At 45.4% G+C, this 19,967-nt stretch overlaps 2 protein-coding genes across 3 annotated transcripts; both read left to right on the top strand.

Moving 5' to 3' along the window:
• Positions 1-383: 383 nt before the first annotated feature.
• Positions 384-19,806, top strand: LOC308110073 (nocturnin-like). Of its 2 annotated transcripts, XM_080464132.1 has the most exons (6): positions 384-737; positions 3,830-4,007; positions 12,639-12,785; positions 17,448-17,747; positions 18,380-18,711; positions 18,964-19,806. In XM_080464132.1, the coding sequence occupies exons 2-6, from the start codon at positions 3,917-3,919 to the stop codon at positions 19,459-19,461; spliced, it is 1,368 nt and encodes a 455-aa protein (XP_080320258.1). In that variant the 5' UTR covers positions 384-737; positions 3,830-3,916; the 3' UTR covers positions 19,462-19,806. The 2 variants fall into 2 exon arrangements, with proteins under 2 accessions (XP_080320258.1, XP_080320259.1); XM_080464133.1 differs by lacking the exon at positions 12,639-12,785 and having other exon boundaries at positions 607-737.
• ccdc175 (coiled-coil domain containing 175) lies at positions 1,119-3,335 on the top strand (the record flags this gene model as incomplete). The annotated part of the gene is made up of 1 exon (XM_080463564.1): positions 1,119-3,335. The coding sequence occupies one exon, from the start codon at positions 1,119-1,121 to the stop codon at positions 3,333-3,335; it is 2,217 nt and encodes a 738-aa protein (XP_080319690.1).
• Positions 19,807-19,967: the final 161 nt, after the last annotated feature.

Raw genomic sequence — 19,967 nt, 5'->3', positions numbered from 1 at the left:
CAGATATTTCAGACCTAGAACTCACACACTGAGCAAACATGCACAAATCTTGTTTGTTTTAAAATACTTGATGTAAAGCTGCATATTTGCAATGATGTTAATATGAAAAAACCCGCTGTATCTTTCTGTAGGGTGATGAAAAATAATCCTCTCACAATGCAATCACAGCTTATTTGACTGGTGCATTTTTAATGTGGCGACACTATGAAAAATATTGTTTTGTATAAACTTTGCTTCTTATTATAAATAATCAACTAATACCCCGATAATCCTGAATATTTAAAAAAAAAAAAATTAAAACACGTGCGATGTGTTGACATATATTTGTTGTATTGTTTTCTATGTGTTTTGTTTCTATGTTTTTACGTCTATTTTCTGCAGATGACGACCGTAGGCTGCGACGGCCCCGGTTGCCAGATCCGTTTTCTCGATCCCTGCACAAATTCAGTAATTTCAGACAGTGTTAAATTATAATTGTAAGAAATAAAACATGAAATCGTGCTTTATTCTTAGAGGAACAGTTGTAGGTTTAAAAACTCCTGTTTTGCTTATGTTTGGCAACCTCCAGGCTACAGTGTGTAGCGCTGTATTCTCCTCACCTGGCAACCCGCGGGCTCCTTGTTGACAGTGTGTTGCAGGTCTAGCGTTAGCTGTTAGCCTGCTCATCTCGGACTTTGAACTCATACCGACTCCGTGCGAGGTCTGACATGAAGTCTGAACAATTCCACACCTTTCAGGTGAGTGCTGAATTCATTTCCTGTCATTTACAACCCTTTATTTGTCATTTCTAACGCATTTGGAGTCGGTGGAAGCTATTCTTAGAAGTGAAAGTGCTCGTCCAGTCTGCTAGCACACAGCGCCTCTCGACGTGTCCGTGTGTCTAAACGTTGGTTTTACTTCGTTTTGTCTGACTGTGACTCACTTTATTGCGAATATTTTCCACATTTCTGGTTAAAGTTAGGTAACGGAGGGTGCTTTGACCTGGCGGGCTTTCCGTAGCACGCGGCGTACTTTTTCCTCCTGGTTGCCAGGTGACGGTACTCACACGGTCTCCATGGTAACAGCCGCTCCCTGGACTTTAACGCAGCTCTCTGGACTTTGGACCGGGCTGGAGATCGATGGCCTCCTGTCTGGTTCCGGACTTCCCGGCCGTCCTGGTGGCTCTGGAACACCTGAAGGAGCTTGACCGGGACCTGGCGGAGGACGGAGCCCGTTTCGGGCCCGAGGCCCGCCCACACCTGGCACAGATAGCGGCTGCTGTCAGCGAGCTGGAGAAGGACAGACGAGCCGCACACGAAAAGCTCGAAGTAGAAAGTATAGAAAACAGCGAGCTGAGGCACAAAATCCAAAACCTGAGCGAGAAGATGCGGGAGGAGATAAAAGCCGAGGTGGCAGCAGCTTTAACTTCCATCACTGAGGAGATCGATCAGCTGCGTGAAGACCTGAGAGCTTCTTCTCAGCTCGGAGAAGAAGCTGCAGAGAAACAACAAGAACTTTTAGAGCAGAATGAAGCTCTGTGTCCAGAGAGAGACAAGCTGAAGGCCGAGCACGAAGCCCTGCTCTCTAGTCTGGAGGAAGAGGTCACACTGAAATGTAGCCTGCAGAACCATCTGGATCAGACCCGGGAGCAAACCGAGAAGATGAAGTCCTACATCGCTGATCTCCAACGAGACCAGCTGACGCTACAGGAAAATCTGGTGCTGGAGAGAGAAGCGTTCTCCACAAAGAAAGATGAACTCTCCAGAGAGGAGGACCACATCGAGGAGAGAATCAAGCAGCAGAAACAAGCCATCAGGAGGCGAAGCAGAGAACTGGAGGCTGTGAAGAAGAAGAAAGAAGAAACGAGCGCCTATCTGAAGGAACTCACCAATCACACGTCTCGACTGGAGAGCAATCTGCAGACGCTTGCAGCATCGCGGTGTCAGTGTGAGAAACAACTAGAGGCAGAAGTTCAAAAGCATCAAGAACTCGTTCAACGTGGAGAAATGTTGAAGAAGAAGCCCGGTGAGTTAGAGGAGGCCTTCCGGCTTACTGTCCAGCGTCTTCAAGAAGAAAGAGAAACAGTCGAGGGTAGAATAGAAGAAGCTCGAGTATCAGGGAGGCGTCTTCAGGAAAAACTGGCTGCAGCTCGTGAGATCTACAAACAGCAGCATGCAGAAGAGACCTGGGTCCGAGCTGAGCACTCACAGGTTTCTCAGCAACTGGAGCGGTCCAGGATTCAGCTGGACGAGCGCATCGCCTCCATAGTCAGGTACAACCAGGAGGTCAGAGAGATGGACAATCAGATCAGAGAGCTCCGGGAAGCCAACGCCATCAACAAGAGAGAGTTCCAGAAGAACCAGGAGGAGCTGTGTGATAACGTCCGCATGGAGAGGAAGAACATGACCGAGTTGGAGGAGGAGAAGAACCGGCTCAGTCAGCTCCTGGACGAACTGACAAGAAAGCAAAAAGAGCACGTGGCCAAAATCAAATCTGATATCAGCGACACGAGGAGAAGGTACGAGGAGCTGCAACAAGAAGAGGCTGCGCTGCAGCAACAGGAGCCAAAGAACGCAGACGCCGACATCCTGATGAGCCACATCACCCAAACTGAGATGAAGTACAAAGAGATAGAAAACATGCACCGTGAGGAAATAGAGAAGTGTGCTGCAGAAGCCGAGATCCTCCTGAAGAGTAACGAGGAGAAGCAGAGAGAAGTGGAGGAGAAAGAGCAGCTCCTGAAAGAGGTGGAGAACAAATACAATGAGGAGCGAAGGAGGCACGAGGGATTAACGGCGCTCTATCAGGAGCTGGTCAGTCTCAGGACTCAGCTTGAGATGTCTATCAAGGGACTGGAGGAGAAACGAAGAGTGCTGCTTCAGCAGAAAGAGGAACTGAAGGCTGAGCTGGAGGAGCTGCAGGAGCGTCACATACTCCTGCTCAACAGACACAACTCGGAGCTGAGAGCCGTGGAGGTGAACATCTACAACAATACTGTGAAACTGGAGCAGGTCCGTGTGGAGAACAGCCGGCTGCACCTCTCCGTCACACAGATGACAGAGGACATTAACCGAGCGCGGCGCGACCGAGAGCGATACCTGCAGGAGAGCCAGCAGCTCGTCCACAGCACAAAGGAACAGCGGGAGGCATTACAGGAGGCCTGGAGGGAGGACTCGCTTTTCACCCAGAGCTGTCAGAGGAACCACGCTGCTCTCCTGGACTCCATTCAGTCTCTGCTGGAGCGTCTGGAGGCCAGGAGGCAGCAGGCCGGACACGTCGGCTCACTTCTGCACACACACATGCTGGACTTCAGCAGACGGCTGGGAGATAAAACCGTGGTGAAGGAGGAGAGCTGATTTTATTCATAACACATGAAAACACATTGACTGGTATCAAAAGACTTGAGTCAATTGATTCATCTTCTCGACATGCTGATGATGCTCGTGTTGTGACTTGTTTACGTTTCTGTATTTTATTACAAAAGAATAAGGCAATAAAGTTCTATTAAATCCTTTTTATTATCGTCCTCTGGAGGTGCTGTAAAAAACCTAGTTACATACAGTTTCTTTCTTTGTGTTAAATTCACGTGTAACTCAACATGCTTTAACTTCAGCACATCATGAAATAACAGGGGAACGCGTGATACAATCAACAAGTCATATATTTCCAAATATTGGCTTTATAACAAATAATCCGGTGAATTTAACGACATTATAGAACATTCTAGATTGGAGATTTGGAGAAAAAAGGTGTTGGTACGTATGATTGAAACATTAAGTGTTGTGAATTAATAAAAGCAAGAAAGTGTACGTGTTGTGTTCAGTTTGCTTCGGTCTGTGTTTCTTTCCAGGCTGAATGGAGAGCGCCGAAGGCAGCAGCTTCTCCCAGCAGGGGGCAGAACACACTGTGACCTGGCTTTAACGCTGCACAGAAACACATGCAGGTAGATCCACGCTGCACCTTCGTCCATCGCTCGCCGCGCCGCCGAGCAGCATCGTCTGAAGAGAAAACCTCTGCGAGTGAAGAAGGTGAGTCCCGGGTGTAAACTCTCTCTATCTTTAGCGTCACGGTATGGCAGCGCCGTATCAAGTTAGAATGTTTACAGTTCACTATCTTTAGTGTCGTCTCTTATCTCGCCTCCAGACAGTTTTATGATGTGAAAATACAAGTTGCTCCCTCAAACGTTCCGCCACAAACAGATGATCTGGATGTTTTGTGAAAACATTCCAGGAGCTTTACACTCATTAACTTCACAAAGACACAACTTTCCTCCTTCTAAGAGTTGTTTTCCAGCAGCGTTCAAGTCTTTATTTCACAGTTCTGAGAAGTTCGGAGACAAAAGCTTCACACTGACCGTCTTCAGTCAGATGGCACTGACGCAAACAAATCAAGAGATATCTTCCTTTGACTCATGATTTCTTATATAATCATGGACATTTTTTAATTCACCAGGATTATACATTTTTTCTGATGACCTTAGATAGATAGATAGATAGATAGATAGATAGATAGATAGATAGAAACTTTATCTATCCCTACAGCTCATAAGCCAACAGCGACACTTCCATTCAACCACAATCCAACTAAAATAATATTAAAATAAACATATGAAAAGTAAATATACTAAAAATGAATTTAGTCTTAAAATGTAGTTTCCGCTGTGGATGATTAAGCCAGTGCTTCCCAATAATTTAGGACCTGACCCTCCTTCCAGAAACACCAACAGGCTTCACATCGGACACACACATACACACTCGTATCTTTACGAGGGTTAGGGTTAACAACTGCTCTTCTCTTTAACTAAATGTTTGATACAAACTGCAAATTTGATAAGAAACAAGTTATAAAAAAAGAAAGTCACATCACCAGTGCAGCTTGAAGCTTTAAGTACTGTAAGTGTCACTTTATGACCTAATGACTCAAATATAATGTGTTTATTATTTTTCTTTACTCAGAAAGTGTCACCACAGTTTTCTAGGTCAAACATTTCTTCTTTATATAATAATTCTTAACAGTCTTATGTGATGAAGGATTTCAATTTGTGTTTTCAAAGCTGAACGTGTGACTGCATATAAAGATTACTGTTTGTTTTCAACAGCCAAGACAAACAAGGTCATTCATTCATATTTGTAAAGGCAAAATAAACTGTCTGTGAAAAGCAGAGCATGTCGAACAAGTCCTGTCAACATTTGAACTGGATTGTGGAAAGAGGTCTTGTGCTTTCCTGTAATGTTATTCTCCAGTCTCTCCAGGAAAAATAAATAAATACATATTCAAGGAAAAGTTGTGATGTGGACACTTCATACAATGAATCAGATTTCATGCAGTTTGACCACATTTTCCTAAACTCGACTCAAAGTCACATGAAGTGTCGTCACATCCTGATAAATCTGATCTGGAATCAGTGCCGACCACAAACAAAGACACTTCCTACTGTTTTAATTCAAACACAACCGGGATCTTTTTCTCACTCTCTGCGACATTGTGGTGAAACGCAAACAGTACTTTTCTCTGTGCGGATGATTTTAGACCCGAAAGCTCAAGAAAGAAGGTTTGACTGTTTGGTTTAGGGTGGCTGAGTTTGGAGAAAACAAATGGTGAGAGCATGAAGTTGACTGGTATTGATGGTGTTGAATAGACAGGAGTACCAGGAGGAACCCGGGACTCTCTGCACTCCACAGACCATCACTAACCCGCTGCCAAAGTACTGTTCAGGCAACTTAAAAGGGATATTTTATAGGAAAAACAGCTTTTTGCTGGATTATAAATGTGTGTTATGGTGTTAGGCTGGCCTCTTTAAATCCAAGGATATCAAACAAAACCATAAAAGTAATCTTTCAGCTATCGAAGAAGATATACGCATTTTCCTTTTGCATTATTGAGAAAACTGCTTGTCTGTAATGTTAATAAAAGGCTCATATGTCTTTACACAGAGGAAACCTGTTTTCTGGATTGACTTTATCTGTGATGGAAATTTCCCTGCAACTAATGCATGCATGTATGCAGATGGAACCAATGAGAAATGTCAGTGGAGTTCCACAAGGCTGAGCACTGGGGCCACTCCATGACGTCGTGCTGGTTTGGCCTTCTGGAGGCCATTTTTGCCCCATTTACACAAAAAACACGAAACCGTTTTGAAAACACAAAACTTCCATTTCATTTTGGATGTCTGTTTAGACGACAATGTTGCTCGGAGCCGCTTAAACCTCAACTTTCTGAAAACAGCTCCTAAGGTGGAACTTTTTGAAAGATGCTCCGATTCTGTCATTCTGGAAACGGGGAGAAAACGCAACTTTTTGAAAATGGTCAGGCTCCATCTCTGTGTAGACTGGAAACGCAACTTTATGGGAACGCTCGGGTTCTGGTTCAATGGTGAAATCACTGGTCCTGGTCCTGGTCCTGGTCACCTGGTAACTATTTGTTCTGCACATGCTCAGTAGATGGATAATAAGAACAACGTTTCCTCCAGAGTGTCATGGCTCCCAGTCCATATTCCCCTGGGACTTGGTACTTTTATTTTTGACAGTCACTGTAATAACAATCCAACTTGGTTTTGAGAGAATAACTCGTTTAAACAAACTGGACACGTCTGAATGGGTAATTAATGACTCTGCTGTCACATGTCATATGCTTTTTTATAGAATACAAACCTTTAACCTTATAGTGTGAAGTTCCCTTTCATCACAAAGCACAACGACAGCACAACATATTGAAATGTACACGTCCAAAAAGAATGAATGAATTCCAGTAAATTAGGTTGTTGTTTTTTTCCATCACATGCATCTGCAGGTTCCACCAGCAGAGTTTCAGAAACTTGTTGCTTTCCACCTTCCATGGAAACATCATTGACCAGAGTTCTGTCAGTCTTTTGCAATATGTATTATTTTGCATGTTCGCACATCCGACGGCGATACGTTTTGCCAGTGTTAGCAAGTACCGTCCGTTTACATGTGATCCAAATATGAATGTTGAAAGGCCCTTGAGGAAGTTACTGAACCTCAAATTTGCATCACTGGTGCGAGTGAGTGTGTGAAATGTGACCGATGATGAGACTCCTGAAGCGTTGCAATAAATTCTGTTTGCTCCTGATACTCCTGATACTGTGTGATGAGGAAAAAAAACAAAAAACAAACTGGCGTATCTCTCGAGTAAGATAAGCTGGCACCGCCTTCACAGCTCCAGCTCGCACGGGGCCGGTTTGTGAGGGCTGAGCAGTGAAGGAAGCATTAAGGTCAAAGGTCAAAGCAGCAATGTGACACCAAAACCCAGGTAACATGAACGTCGTTCAGACACGTGTCGGTGTGAGGAGAAGAAAATGTTCCAAACAGATGTTTGAAAGACTTTATGGAAACAAAGTATGAAGTTACTAAAAGGTTTGGTGTTTCTCACAGTATTGTGGGTCAGTCGGTCAGCAAACCGCTGCAGGACGCACCCAGACACCATTAAGAATCTTAAGAGACCAAGGAAAACATGAAAACAAAGAGAAAGGCTCAAAAAGGAGAATAAATAAAGTTAAAGCTTTGTTAAGATAAAAGTGATAAGATAAGTTAAAAGTCCATTGTTTATTGGAAAGCCTGAGTTAATAATAATAATTATTGTTATTAAGTCTGTGTTATTAATAATGTTTTAAGTCCCGATTTAAACGAAGCGAGTGTGTCAGCAGGAAGTTTGTTCCACAGGTAGGAACTAAAAGCTGCTTCACCTTGTTTCTTCTCACTCTGATCAATTAGGAAACTCTTCCCGAGGACCTCCGGGGGTCTGGATGTTTCTGAAATTTTACTTTTCCTCTCTGGTCCCAAAAACAATGACCTCCATTTTGTTTTCTTGGTTAGATTGAAAAGCGTTCTGACACGTCCATTTGTTAATTTCATTAAAACCTCAGCAGGTATAGCAGGAATGAAAGTCAAATTCAACTCACAAGTTTACCCCAAAATCACTGTTAATAATAATTAGAAATTAGGAAAATAATGGTTTTGTTTATTTAAAAGTGGTATTTTCTTTCCTTGAAGCATTAGAATGAATATCTGTAATGGTCCTTTAATAAATAGAGCTACTTTATTCTGTATTTCACAAAGAAAATATATTTAATACGATCTCAGCTGTTAAAAATGTGTAGCTTTATTTAGTTTTTCATTCTTTAACCTTATTATAGATTAGTATTTATATTTGATCCTATTATAATTTGTTAATTTTAGTACATTTTTAGATGACTGAATGTAATTTCATTTTATCCTTTCCTTATTTAATTTCACTTTATCTTATCCTAATTTATATTACACAGAATCATTATAGTATTTTCAGCCTCACAAAGGTCCTATTGTGCATTTAAATATGACCTGTTATTGATATTGATTCTCAGTGTCTCTCGTGTGTAAACATTTAAGATGGATTTTATTTTAAGGTTCAGTTTAAGGATTTGCTTTGGTTTTCTCTTCAGATTTAAACTGTTTCACTGAGTTCAAGATTCTTTGTTATTTCAGATTCAGATTTTTAGAGAAAACGGAGACAAAGTGTTTCAGAATGACACACACACACACACACACACACACACACACACACACACACACACACACACACACACACACACACACACACACACACACACACACACACACACACACACACACACACACACACGCACACACACACACGCAGGCGGAGTGTTTGGAGCCGGAGCTGCAGGAGGTTTTCTCCTCCAGGATGTGAGTCACAGTAACGAGCAGATTACCAATGAAAGCTCCGTCAGCCTGTTTCTGCTCCGTCTGCCGCGGCAGGAAACCACGTATGTGCTTGATATGATTGTGTTCTGGCTGCAGATAGAAGTCGCCCCTGTAAACTCTCTGAAACTCAATTTTTCTTGAACCCTTCATCGGGCTGGAGGTCTTCTGGACCGGAGGCGTCCGACTGTTTCAGTTCTTCATTCGTCAGACAGAATTTAGCCTCATCTTAATTGACACAGCGAACTTGAACACACCAGAAGGGAAGTACGAGTAGAAGCTGCTGCTCTGAATCCACGCCACCACGGCCGTGGAACGCAGAACTCTCTGAAAACAATTCGACTTTGTCTCTGAACGGGGAAAACGGAGCTTTTCTGAAACGCTGCTACTGATCCTGGTCACCACGGCCGTAGCCACTTGTCGTTCTGCACATGCTCAGTAGATGGACAGTAAGAACAATTCTTTATCGTCGACACTCACCGTGATACCAGTTCAACTTGGCCGTCTGTCCACTGGAAAGGCTGCGTTCTCCCTCTGTTAATGTTTATAGCGGACCGTTCTCTACTGCGTGTGGCTGCAGCGCCAACTCGTGGCCCAACATGCTCACTACACTGTTTTCAGTGTTTCTGTCGTTTCCTTGTAAACAGACATTGTTTCCCGAACACAAAAAAACTAATAATCAGGGCTTAAATGAATACTTGCTTGGTGTTGTTCCAACAAGTTGTTTGACTTGTCATGTATCTGTTATGCATGTCATACCATCTGTTACCACTAGATGTCACTATGTGAAAAAAGAATGCTGCTACATTACCATAGAAAAACCTCCTTTGTTACTGTATTTGACTGACAGAGCAAGAAAAATGCCTTAAAAAAAAGCAAAGCTACATGGTGCAATTAGAACTAAAAAAATTTAAAATCCATCAGAAAACACAAAGAGATTTTTGGGAAACGTGTGAGGAGCTGGAGAAAAGAAACTTACAAGAAAGGAAAACAACAAGTCATGAGATAAAAGCTCAGGAACAAATTCACAGAAGGTTCTAGAATAAAAGCTGCTGGAAGAAGATTATTAATGCAGCAGTCACATCCGGACATGGAAAATAAAATGTGACTATATATGTCTTTTTACAGTCCGCCGGCTAGCTCACTTGGTAGAGCATGAGACTCACAATCTCAGGGTAGTGGGTTCGTGTCCCACACCGGGCGACACCTTCCTGTGGGCTCACCACCTGCAGGAAGGTTCTATAATCAGGTGCTATGTGATCTGGGTGGCGGTGCTCAGACTGTCACCCCCGTGACCCGGAAACGGATAAGCAGGAGTGGATGGATGGATGTCTTTTTACAGATTTGACTGATATTCAGGTTCAGCCTTTGTCCTGATAATACTGATACACTACTTTACTTTGGACTCCACTGAAACAGACTGGAAATTTTTCCTTTATATCGTTAACATTGTGATTAACTCATTAGAAGATTTAAATTGATCGACAGCCGTAGTAATAACACATGTCATAACACATAATGTAGTTAAAGGATAGAGACACAGATCCTAATAAGAGAATGTATGACTCTGCTCTTTTAAATTTCGTTCTTTTTTTAATTCGCATATAATAGTTTCTACAGTATATCCTTATATTCTCCTTATTTTCATGGCTTCTCTTCTTCAGCCTCTTTTCACTGAGTCTTCATCACTTGGCTGTACAGCTTCCAGCATGAGGGGCGATTCAGGGGGTTTGGAAACAGTCTAGCAGCCATGGATTGATCTTTGTGTTCATCTCACAGCGCCACACTGAGCATCCGAGCCTGTGAACCAAACTGTAAATCAGTAGTTTAGTGTGGCCGCTCTCACTCTGTCTTTGCTCTTTGGACCAAACGTCGCAGTAACGGGGTAAAGCGCCGTGATGATTACGTCAAAGCTACATGTTGATAACAAAGCAAAGTCTGGTTTTCACGCGCTCTAGTTTTGATGCTTGGAGCGTCAGCCAGCGTCGTTAACCTGTTAAAACACGGTGACTTCACACGGTTCTGTTAGAGCGAACTCCAACAGAACCAGTCTTCAGTCAGGACGTTAAGGAATCGCTGGTGTTTCTCTCTGAAAACGTTTCTCCTTATTGCAGGAGATAAAAGTGTCGTTTTTGTTCCATTTCCATAGATAATTGTCATTTTGACCGTTAAAATTAAAGCCATAATAACCTTTACAAGGTTCTTGATCGGTGCGATGTGATCGGGGTGACGGTGCTCAGACCGCCACCCGGAAACGGATAAGCGGGAGAAGATGGATGGATGGATGGAGTAACCTTTACATTTCAACTTTAAAGTTTTTCTTTGTTGTGGTGCAGAGTATGTGTGATGAAAATATTTATGCAAATCAACAAATAAACTCCAATCTTAACATAAAGCCAATTTTAATGAAAAATGCAGTGAAATGTCCAGAAACGTTTCCTACAGCTGTTGCATTATTCATGTTTTTTACAAATATGATCCCCACCCCCTCTGTTACATTTAAAACAGTAAATTATGTAATAAAAATGTGTGTTTTAACAATAATGCTGCATTGAAAAGGAACCCACCCCCCCCCCCCCCCCCCCCCCCAACCCTCTGCTCAGCTCACTTCACTTATAGAAACAGAAAACCTAGAAATACAGACCAGCGATAAAACACTTAGGGTGAAGGGAGGGCGCACAATTCTAAAGTTCAAATGAGAATAAAGTTTCACTTCAAGTAGTTTTCAAAGAATCTTATCTCATAAGAAGTTTGGCTCCAGGCTGAAAACTTCTTTATTGAACTCTGCTCTTCATGGTGAGCAGGACAAAACACTTCAGTCAACTTTTATTTTGGTGTGTAAAAGAAGTGATGATAACAAAAAGGCTAAAAACAGCGAATTGGAAAACCATGTCTCAGCTTTGACATGTGGACGGACACGGAGCTGAAAACGATGATGTCATCGCCCCACCTCTCGACCCGATAACCCCGCGACCCGATAACCCCGTGAGCCTCTCCGTGACGTCACTTAACAACAACAACAACAATGGCGGACGACCTGCTGCAGGTGGAGCTGCAGAAGCTGCTGATGCTCGTCGCTTTAGTAAGGCCACATCATTTGTTGAATATGAGGATTCTTTCATGCTCGGTGTCTTCTTCTCTGTTTTTGGTGAATCTCTGTGGCAGTTACAGTGCCACCTAGAGGCCTGGCATATGCATATGCACTTTTTCTCCCCGTCGTTTTTAGAAAATAAAATTCTGTCCACTCGTCACAAGACGATGGTTTTGGGTTCCTGCTGTCAACATTAGATCCATCCATCCATTTTCTCCCGCTTATCCGGGTCACGGGGGTGTCAGTCTGAGCTGAACTGTCACCCAGATCACACTGCACTGATTAAGAACCTTTCCTTCGGGTGGTGAGCCCACAGGAAGGTGGCGCCCGGCGTGGGACATGAACCTTGAGACTGAGAGTCTCATGCTCTACCAACTGAGCGGGCCGGGGGGCACATTAGATCTAACAGTTTGGAAAAGTACCACATCATTGAAAATGTAATCAGAATAACGTTTGTGGTGTTTCCACATGGCGACTGAGGAAGTTACAAAACTGACTCACACGAACAACAAAAGTTAAAAAAAGAAAAAAAAAATGTTCTTTTGCGTCTCAACGCGACTGCGAGTGAAGTCAGTCATACTCACCTGCTCTGTGTGTGTGTGTGTGTGTGTGTGTGTGTGTGTGTGTGTGTGTGTGTGTGTGTGTGTGTGTGTGTGTGTGTGTGTGTGTGTGTGTGTGTGTGTGTGTGTGTGTGTGTGTGTGTGTGTGTGTGTGTGTGTGTGTGTGTGTGTGTACACAGCAGTTTGGATTGCGCAGGGGCACATGACCTGTGATACTCCATCTGGCCTGGTGACGTCTGAGCTTCCTTCTCTCTCTCTCTCTCTCTCTCTCTCTCTCTCTCTCTGTGTCAGCGAGGCTTTATATTCAGCAGGGGAAGTCGTCTCTCTTCATTCATTCATTCATCCATCCACACGTCTGCAGCTGGACCGTCGTGACGTTTGAGAGGAAGACTTTGAAGACTTTAGTTACAGATCAGAGGACAGTCGTGGAGACGATGGGTAAGAAGCAGCGTTGTTTCCTCCATCAGGTCGATCGCAGCAGAAGATGTTTGGGTTTCAGGGTTTGAAGTGACGTGTGTGTTGAGAGCAGCACTTTCAGTTTTGGTGAATCTATTCTGTCTTTTTGAATCAGCAGAGCCCGAGTGAACGCTTCAGCATTGTTTATTTCAGTTCGGTGTTTTCTATGACACATAACCATAAACTGCAGCCCCACCGAGTAGGAGTGTCTTTGTTTTAACTTTGTTTAAATGCTTTGACTTTGATTTTCAGTCACAATTAGAAACACAAACAGCTCAGCTCTGTGAAAATGGTAAAAAAAAAAAAACAACTGCTTTATTTTTCTGTAGTAATATGGGGGCATTAATATTCCATTGTACACAAATCATGTGTGTACATGTAATGTTTGCTCCCTGCATGAAACTTGAGTTCACTTCAAGGTAAATAAAGAGTTTTTTCCCGTTAAAATAGGTGAAATTTTAAATTTAATTGAGTTTGTTTAATGTCCCCCGGCTAGCTCAGTTGGTAGAGCATGAGCCCCACGATCTCAGAGTAGAGGGTTCGTGTCCCACGCCGGGTGCCACCTTCCCGTGGGCTCACCACCTGCAGGAAGGCTCTTAATCGGTGCAATGTGATCTGGGTGACGGTGCTCAGACTGACACCCCCGCGACCCGGAAACGGAGAAGCTGAAGAAAATGAATGAGTTTGTGTAGAATTTAGCGCCGCGTTCAGGGATTAAACGGTTGATTTTATATTTGACAAAAGTGTAGAAAACCTTTCCTGATGCAGAGCAGGAAAACTAGACGAGCAAAACTGTAAAATAGACGTTTTTATTGAGAAATGGAGCAGAAATTAGATAAATTCATGGTTCCCAGTTTCTGTTGGAAACTTACCATTTCTCTCCTGGATTATGCGGCGCTGAGCAGAACTTTAAGGCCAAAATGCTTCAAAAAAGAAATACTGAGAGGATTTCAGCTGATAAATCCGTCTCTTCCTGAAACTCCCGGCAGACTCAAAAACACCCTGTGTGATGGAGCGGCTCCATCAGCAGCGGGGCAACAACACAGGCACGCGCTCGCCCGCCCGCACTCCGCCCTGCTGTTACGCAGTCAGCGGAGACCCGCGGTCAGTGAACGCGCAGTGACACCCGAACGCACACACACACACACACATACACACCCTGCGTAGCAGACGACACACCACGATACACGCCACACTCATTTCCTCATTCCCCCTCCGTGTTTCACATGACATCATTCAATGAATTCATCTTTCGTTCCCCACCTGTTAGCATAGTGATCCAGGGGTGCACACCTGGACTGGCTGTGTTTTACCTGCGCAAACATTCACACACACACACACACACACACACACACACACACACACACACACACACACACACACACACACAACACTTACCAGGTGACATGACGCCGCGGAGCTGGTGGCAGGCAAGACGGGGGTGGAGTTAACCCCCGGGTTTATAACGAAGCCTGCGCGGGACTTTAGGGTCATGTGATCATTTGGTGTTTGGTTTAACTATTAATTTTTGTTTATAAAAGGAATTATTACGTGACTTTATTTGGAAAATGTTTGGAAAGTGTCCTAAAAGTAGGATGTGATTATTGTTTGTGTTATGAACTTATGATCGGTGAAGATGACTCCATCACCCCCCTGGGAGGGGCGTAACGGTAGAAGAGCAGTGGGCAAAGCTGCAGACTGGAGTCATTCCTTGAAGTTGCACTGTAGAGCGACACCCAGCTAAAGGAAGAGCTGGGATCATGGTTATGTTTTTCTGTTCTTATTGTAAATATTTTTTCTCACTGTAAATATCGAGCACCGGCACTGTTCGGGGGACAATAAAAGGAAAAAGTCGACCTGCCATTTGGAATTGCGGTGGTTGTTCTTTGAACGGGAGCGAACCCCGCCACACCCCGATACATAAATAGTTTTGTACCGTGGAATATGTCGTGGAGCTAAATTTAGTTTCGTCACATTAGAACGAGAAAGAAAATGAGCGTTCAGCCTGCAGGTCTGCCCTCCGTCTCCTTCGTCTGAGTCAAGTCAAACCGTTCCGCCGCTCCGACTCTTGTTTTGTCTCTGTCACGGCGAGACGTTTAAACTCACTGACGGTTCAAGAGTTCCCGTCTCGTATAACCGATGCCGTGACGTTTGTGCGTCTGCGGCAATGCAAAAAATGTCAAAAACCTGCTGAAAGACGTTCTTCGTATGAAACATGTGACAGTAGTTGTTAAATCGCTCGGCAGGCTCTTTAACCCCGAGCGGCTCCGGTTGCACCGTGAAGGTCATCTCACTCTCTGCAGTGTGTACGACTCGCTGTGGCAGCCTCATGAAGTCCATCCCGAGACGCATTTCGATGTATTTTCAGCCTTAAACATCATATCTTCTTGTGTTTGAATCACTCCGTCAGTTCCATGACCATGAAAGTTGCCTTCGGGCTCGTTTCCGCAGCAGCTTTTGCAGATTTGATGTTGATGTTTTGACATCTCGGAGTCGCTGAAAACCTTTCATGGCCCCGTTTACCCGACGACCAGTGGAAACGGTGATATTTCAGTGCTCACGGGCCTTTTGTTTACACGTAAACAAAGCTACGAGTCACCGATGACGATTCTCTGAAAGCTCGCTGTTTTTTCCAGGTTAGCACGGCTTTACGCGTCTCGTTCCACTGCCTCCTAGAGGTTTGGCATTTTACTTTTTAATGCAGGTTTTTGTCAATGAAAATTTGGGGAAAACATAGAGGGGGGAATATTTAGTTTTTGTAAATTCTTGGGCTATGTGTGAATGTGTGAATGTGTGAATGTGGCTCCCATGTTATTGAGAACGCTCCCGGGCAGCGTACGCCGGCCAAACAGCAACTATTTGAAAACGCTGCTCCTGGTCTCCACGGCCATAGAAACTCATAGTTCTGCACGTGCTCAGTAGACGGACAAGAAGAATGCTTCCTCCAGAGTGTCATGACTCCCGGTCCAGATTCTCCGGGGACTCGGTACTTTTATTTTGACAGTCACCGTAATAACAATCCAACTTGGTCGTCTGTCCACTAGAACGTCTGTGTCCTCCTGTCGTTGGTGTTTAGAGCGGATTGTTCTCTGCTGCATGTGTGTGTGTGTGTGGGTTCATTACAAATACAATCAACAGCACCAACTAGTGGCCCAACATGCAAACTACATCGTTTTAGCGTGTCTGCCGTCGATACCGATATTGTTTTCAAAAAAACGTTGCCATGCAAACGTGAAATGTTTCTGAAACAAACTTGCTAAAATGATGTATTTTCACTTGAAGTGTGTGAACTGGGCCTCCGAGTCGCTTCAGTCGTGGTTAAATAGCAGAGAATCCCTCCATGTATAGTTATCGTATGTTACTCACCTGCAAAGGCCACTCAGCCCCGTGCGTTCCAACAGAAACACGATTTCTTTGAGTGTTTTAAAGTTTTGAGAAGTGAACCCCTGCTCGGCTCTGAGCCGGATCAACACTGGCGGAGACGCACAGGTTTTCATCTTTACGCTAATCGGCTGCAGTTGGAGGGAAAAGAGGATTTAAAGCAGCAGAGTGATTCATGTTTATAGTCAACAGCTTGTGGAGCCAGAGGAGCCCGATGCCTGACGGCTCCACAGTCGCTTTGACCCGACGAGCTGCAGACAAACCCGGCGTGCCGCCGTATCAGCAAAACTACACCTCAAATCCTCAAATCGCCCAATTGGTGCAATTTAATGCCCTGGTTCAACAAAGTGAGTTTATTGACGTCGTAAAGCCGCTGCAGTAAACTACAACTGCAGTAAACTACAACTGCAGTAAACACAGTGTTTTGGTGATTGAAAGGATGAATTGTTTTCTTTGTCTTGACGATTAAAACCAGCAGTGTAAAATTCACAGTTTGTCTGTTTCAGCCGTCAGTTCAGGCCAGGGCACTGGGGCAATTTCTAGAAGCAGAGCAGTTGCGTAATTCTTGCAGCTTTTTCTTCAATTTTAATGCGTTTCAGCCTCTGATGTGTGACCCAGTGTTCACCGAATGAAGTGGATTACGATCTTCAGTGGCTAAAAGAGGTTTTATTTAATAAATAATCAGTTCCAGCACAGTGGGGTCTGCTATGAAGTGTACTGGTTCTCAGGCTGAGCTATTTTTTTAAAGTAAAAAAAAAAATAGTTTTTCTCGTTTCAGCTTGTCAAAAGTAAATTTTTTCTACTTCTTATACTCTAAAGCTTGTACCGTCAGGATTTTAAGAAGTTGTTTGATTGTTGGAGAAACACTACCACCAAGCTATTGTAGTTTTTTTTTTTACTTTGGATGAAACTAGTCTGTCAAAGGTTTTATGATAAGTTTGTCCATTATGATACAGTATGCTTGATCCAAGTAATACCACTGTTGTACTCTGGGTGGCAGCAGTGAGTTTCAGCAGTTTTCTATAAAATCGCAAATGTTTAGGTTCTTTGCAAAGAACTACACCACCTTGTGGCACAACGTGGTATTACACCTGACTGGTTAAATCTTCCACAGTCTGAATCAGTCATCGGGAAGCAGGACTTATTTTTAGTTTGCCTTGAAGCTAGCTTGGCCCGAGGCGGTGGACGCTCCGGGTCGTTAACGCTTGTTTTAACATCGCAGATGTGCTGACTGATCTCTGTGCTCGTGTTTTCTCCCTCCAGTGTGTCCGATGGGTGGGGGGGCCACCAGGCTGTACAGCAGCCCCCTCCCCCTCCCCCTCCCACCGCCTCACCTGGAGCCCCACCAGCCTCCACACCCCGACCTGGACCCCGACCTCTGCAAAGCTCCACACAATGGTTCCCCCGCCGGCCCCCCCGCCTCGGCGGAGCTGCTCCGGCAGTGCGAGGAGGCCCTGGGGGGCCGGCCGCCACGCCTTCACAGAAAGCTGCTGCACCTGAGGGAGGGGGACGGTGCCCCCAGCAGCCCCATCAGGGTGATGCAGTGGAACATTCTGGCACAAGGTGGGCTGCTCCTCAAACCGCGTGACTCCACGTCAGCGTGTTCAGTGTCTGAAGCTCTGCTCGCTCCGGTTCAGCTCTGCAGCTCGATCCCGAGCTGCAGAAATTGTAATTACACGGTGCAGCGGTGCATGTCGGGGCGACTGCGAGTGCTCGCGTCAGATTTCCACTTTGCGATACTGTTACAGCTTCCTTCCTCTCCGTCCGCCTCTGCTGGAGCTTCCCTGTGAGTTGGAGTCATTGTAGTGAAAGCAGCCGTTGTTTAAGATATTGAATTCCAATTAATTTCACCCGACAAATGCCGTCAAACCTCGTCCTCTCAGGTTGTAACACTCCTGAGATCCATCACTCTTGTGCCTTCTTCTGCTGCCCCCTGGTGGACAATAAAGTCTCTGCCTGTACAGATGAAAGCTTTCGAGATGCAACACTTCCAAATCCAAAATGAGTCTTTTAACCTTTTAAATAGCATTAAATCACATCATCGAACTGTTTATTTCTGATTTGAAGAATCTCTGTTCAGTTTAGGTTTTAATGGTTTAAAGACTCTTGAGATTGATGCTGGTTTCATTGTTCTGGCTGAAGTTCCCTGTTAGTTTCAGTGTTGTTCTTCACTGAAGTTTGTCTCCATGTCTCAGCTCTGGGCGAAGGCCTGGACGGGTTCGTCCGGTGTCCGCCGGAGGCCCTCAGCTGGTCCCGGAGGAAGTACCTGATCCTGGAGGAGCTGCTGACGCACCGGCCTGACGTGGTCTGTCTCCAGGAGGTGGACCACTACCACGACACGCTGCAGCCGGTCCTGGCCGGCCTCGGCTACAGCAGCCACTTCTGCCCCAAGCCCTGGTCGCCCTGCCTGGACGTGGAGGGCAACAACGGCCCTGACGGCTGCGCGCTCTTCTTCGACCAGTCCCGCTTCGAGCTGCTGGACAGCGCCAACGTCCGCCTGTCAGCCATGAGGATCCCCACCAACCAGGTGGGTCCGGTTCCAGAACACCACGGGGAGCCACGCGCCTTTCAGCTGCGTGAGCAGCCCCAAAGCGCGTTACATTGTTCATCACATTCACCCACTCACTCACACATTCACACACCAATGGAGGCATGCGAGGCGCTGGCACTCCAGTAGAAGCAGTTTCCTGAAACAAAAACGCAAAAACTTTTCTGAAACGTTGTCGTGTAAACGGGTCCCGAGTAACCTGCTTCCTAACGTCTGGTGTTTTGTTGTCAGGTTGCCGTGGTGACGACGCTGCGCTGCCGGAGCTCAGGCCGGTGTGTGTGCGTGGCCGTGACACACCTGAAAGCTCGCTCCGGCTGGGAGTGGCTGCGCAGCGCTCAGGGCTCGGACCTCCTCCGGCACCTCCAGAACCTGGTCCCGAAGCCCCCGGCGGACCCCGACGTGCCCCTCATCGTGTGCGGGGATTTCAACGCCATCCCGAGCGAGGAGGTGTACCGGCGCTTCAGCACCTCGCCGCTCGGCCTGGACTCGGCCTACAAGACGCTGAGCTCCGACGGCTCCCGAGAGCCGAACTTCACCACCTGGAAGATCCGGCCCACGGGCGAGTGCTGCACCACTCTGGACTACATCTGGTACAGCCGGGACTCGCTGAGGGTGGACGCCGTCCTGGACCTGCCCAGCGAGGAGCAGATCGGCCCGAACCGCCTCCCGTCCTTCAGCTACCCGTCAGACCACCTGTCGCTGGTCTGCGACTTCAGCTTCAAAGACTGAAGACGGCGACATCAGGTTTACCTCCTCCCAAACACTGACCACTGGTTACCACGGTGACGGCAGATCATGGTCCAGCCTACTCCCAAACACTGGTTACCACGGTGACGGCAGATCATGGTCCAGCCTACTCCCAAACACTGACCACTGGTTACCACGGTGACGGCAGATCATGGTCCAGCCTACTCCCAAACACTGGTTACCACGGTGACGGCAGGGTCCTGGTTGCCGTAGCGACAGACCAACTTGGTATCCACGCCATCTTCAAAACTGTCCACGGCTTCGTTTTTCCACGTGTACAAAAAAATCAAACGGGAGCAAATAAAGTGTTTTTATTTACCAACGCTGCAGCTTCTCACGTTTATTTACTTGTAGATTTTAAAGGTTCAGGACTGAAATCACTGTTGATAAAAATTTGATGTTTAATGTGCTTAAAATGATCTTATATAAACGTGTTTTAGTTTCTAATACTTTTCTTTCCTCGAGCTCATTTAATCTAATTCTGTTTT

Source organism: Lipophrys pholis, assembly GCF_963383615.2.
Source record: "Lipophrys pholis genome assembly, chromosome: 5".
NCBI lineage: Eukaryota > Metazoa > Chordata > Actinopteri > Blenniiformes > Blenniidae > Lipophrys > Lipophrys pholis.
Note: the sequence above shows the minus strand (reverse complement) of the source record. Positions and strands in the feature narration are given on the sequence as shown.

What these genes read in the sequence shown, in the direction of transcription:
- LOC308110073 (XM_080464132.1), top strand. Translation starts at nt 3,917, where the DNA reads ATGCAGGTAGATCCACGCTGCACCTTCGTCCATCGCTCGCCGCGCCGC. An exon ending in AACCTCTGCGAGTGAAGAAG is followed by an intron (nt 4,008 to 12,638) that starts GTGAGTCCCGGG and finishes TCTCTGTGTCAG; the next exon opens with CGAGGCTTTATATTCAGCAG. An exon ending in TGAGGATCCCCACCAACCAG is followed by an intron (nt 18,712 to 18,963) that starts GTGGGTCCGGTT and finishes TTTTGTTGTCAG; the next exon opens with GTTGCCGTGGTGACGACGCT.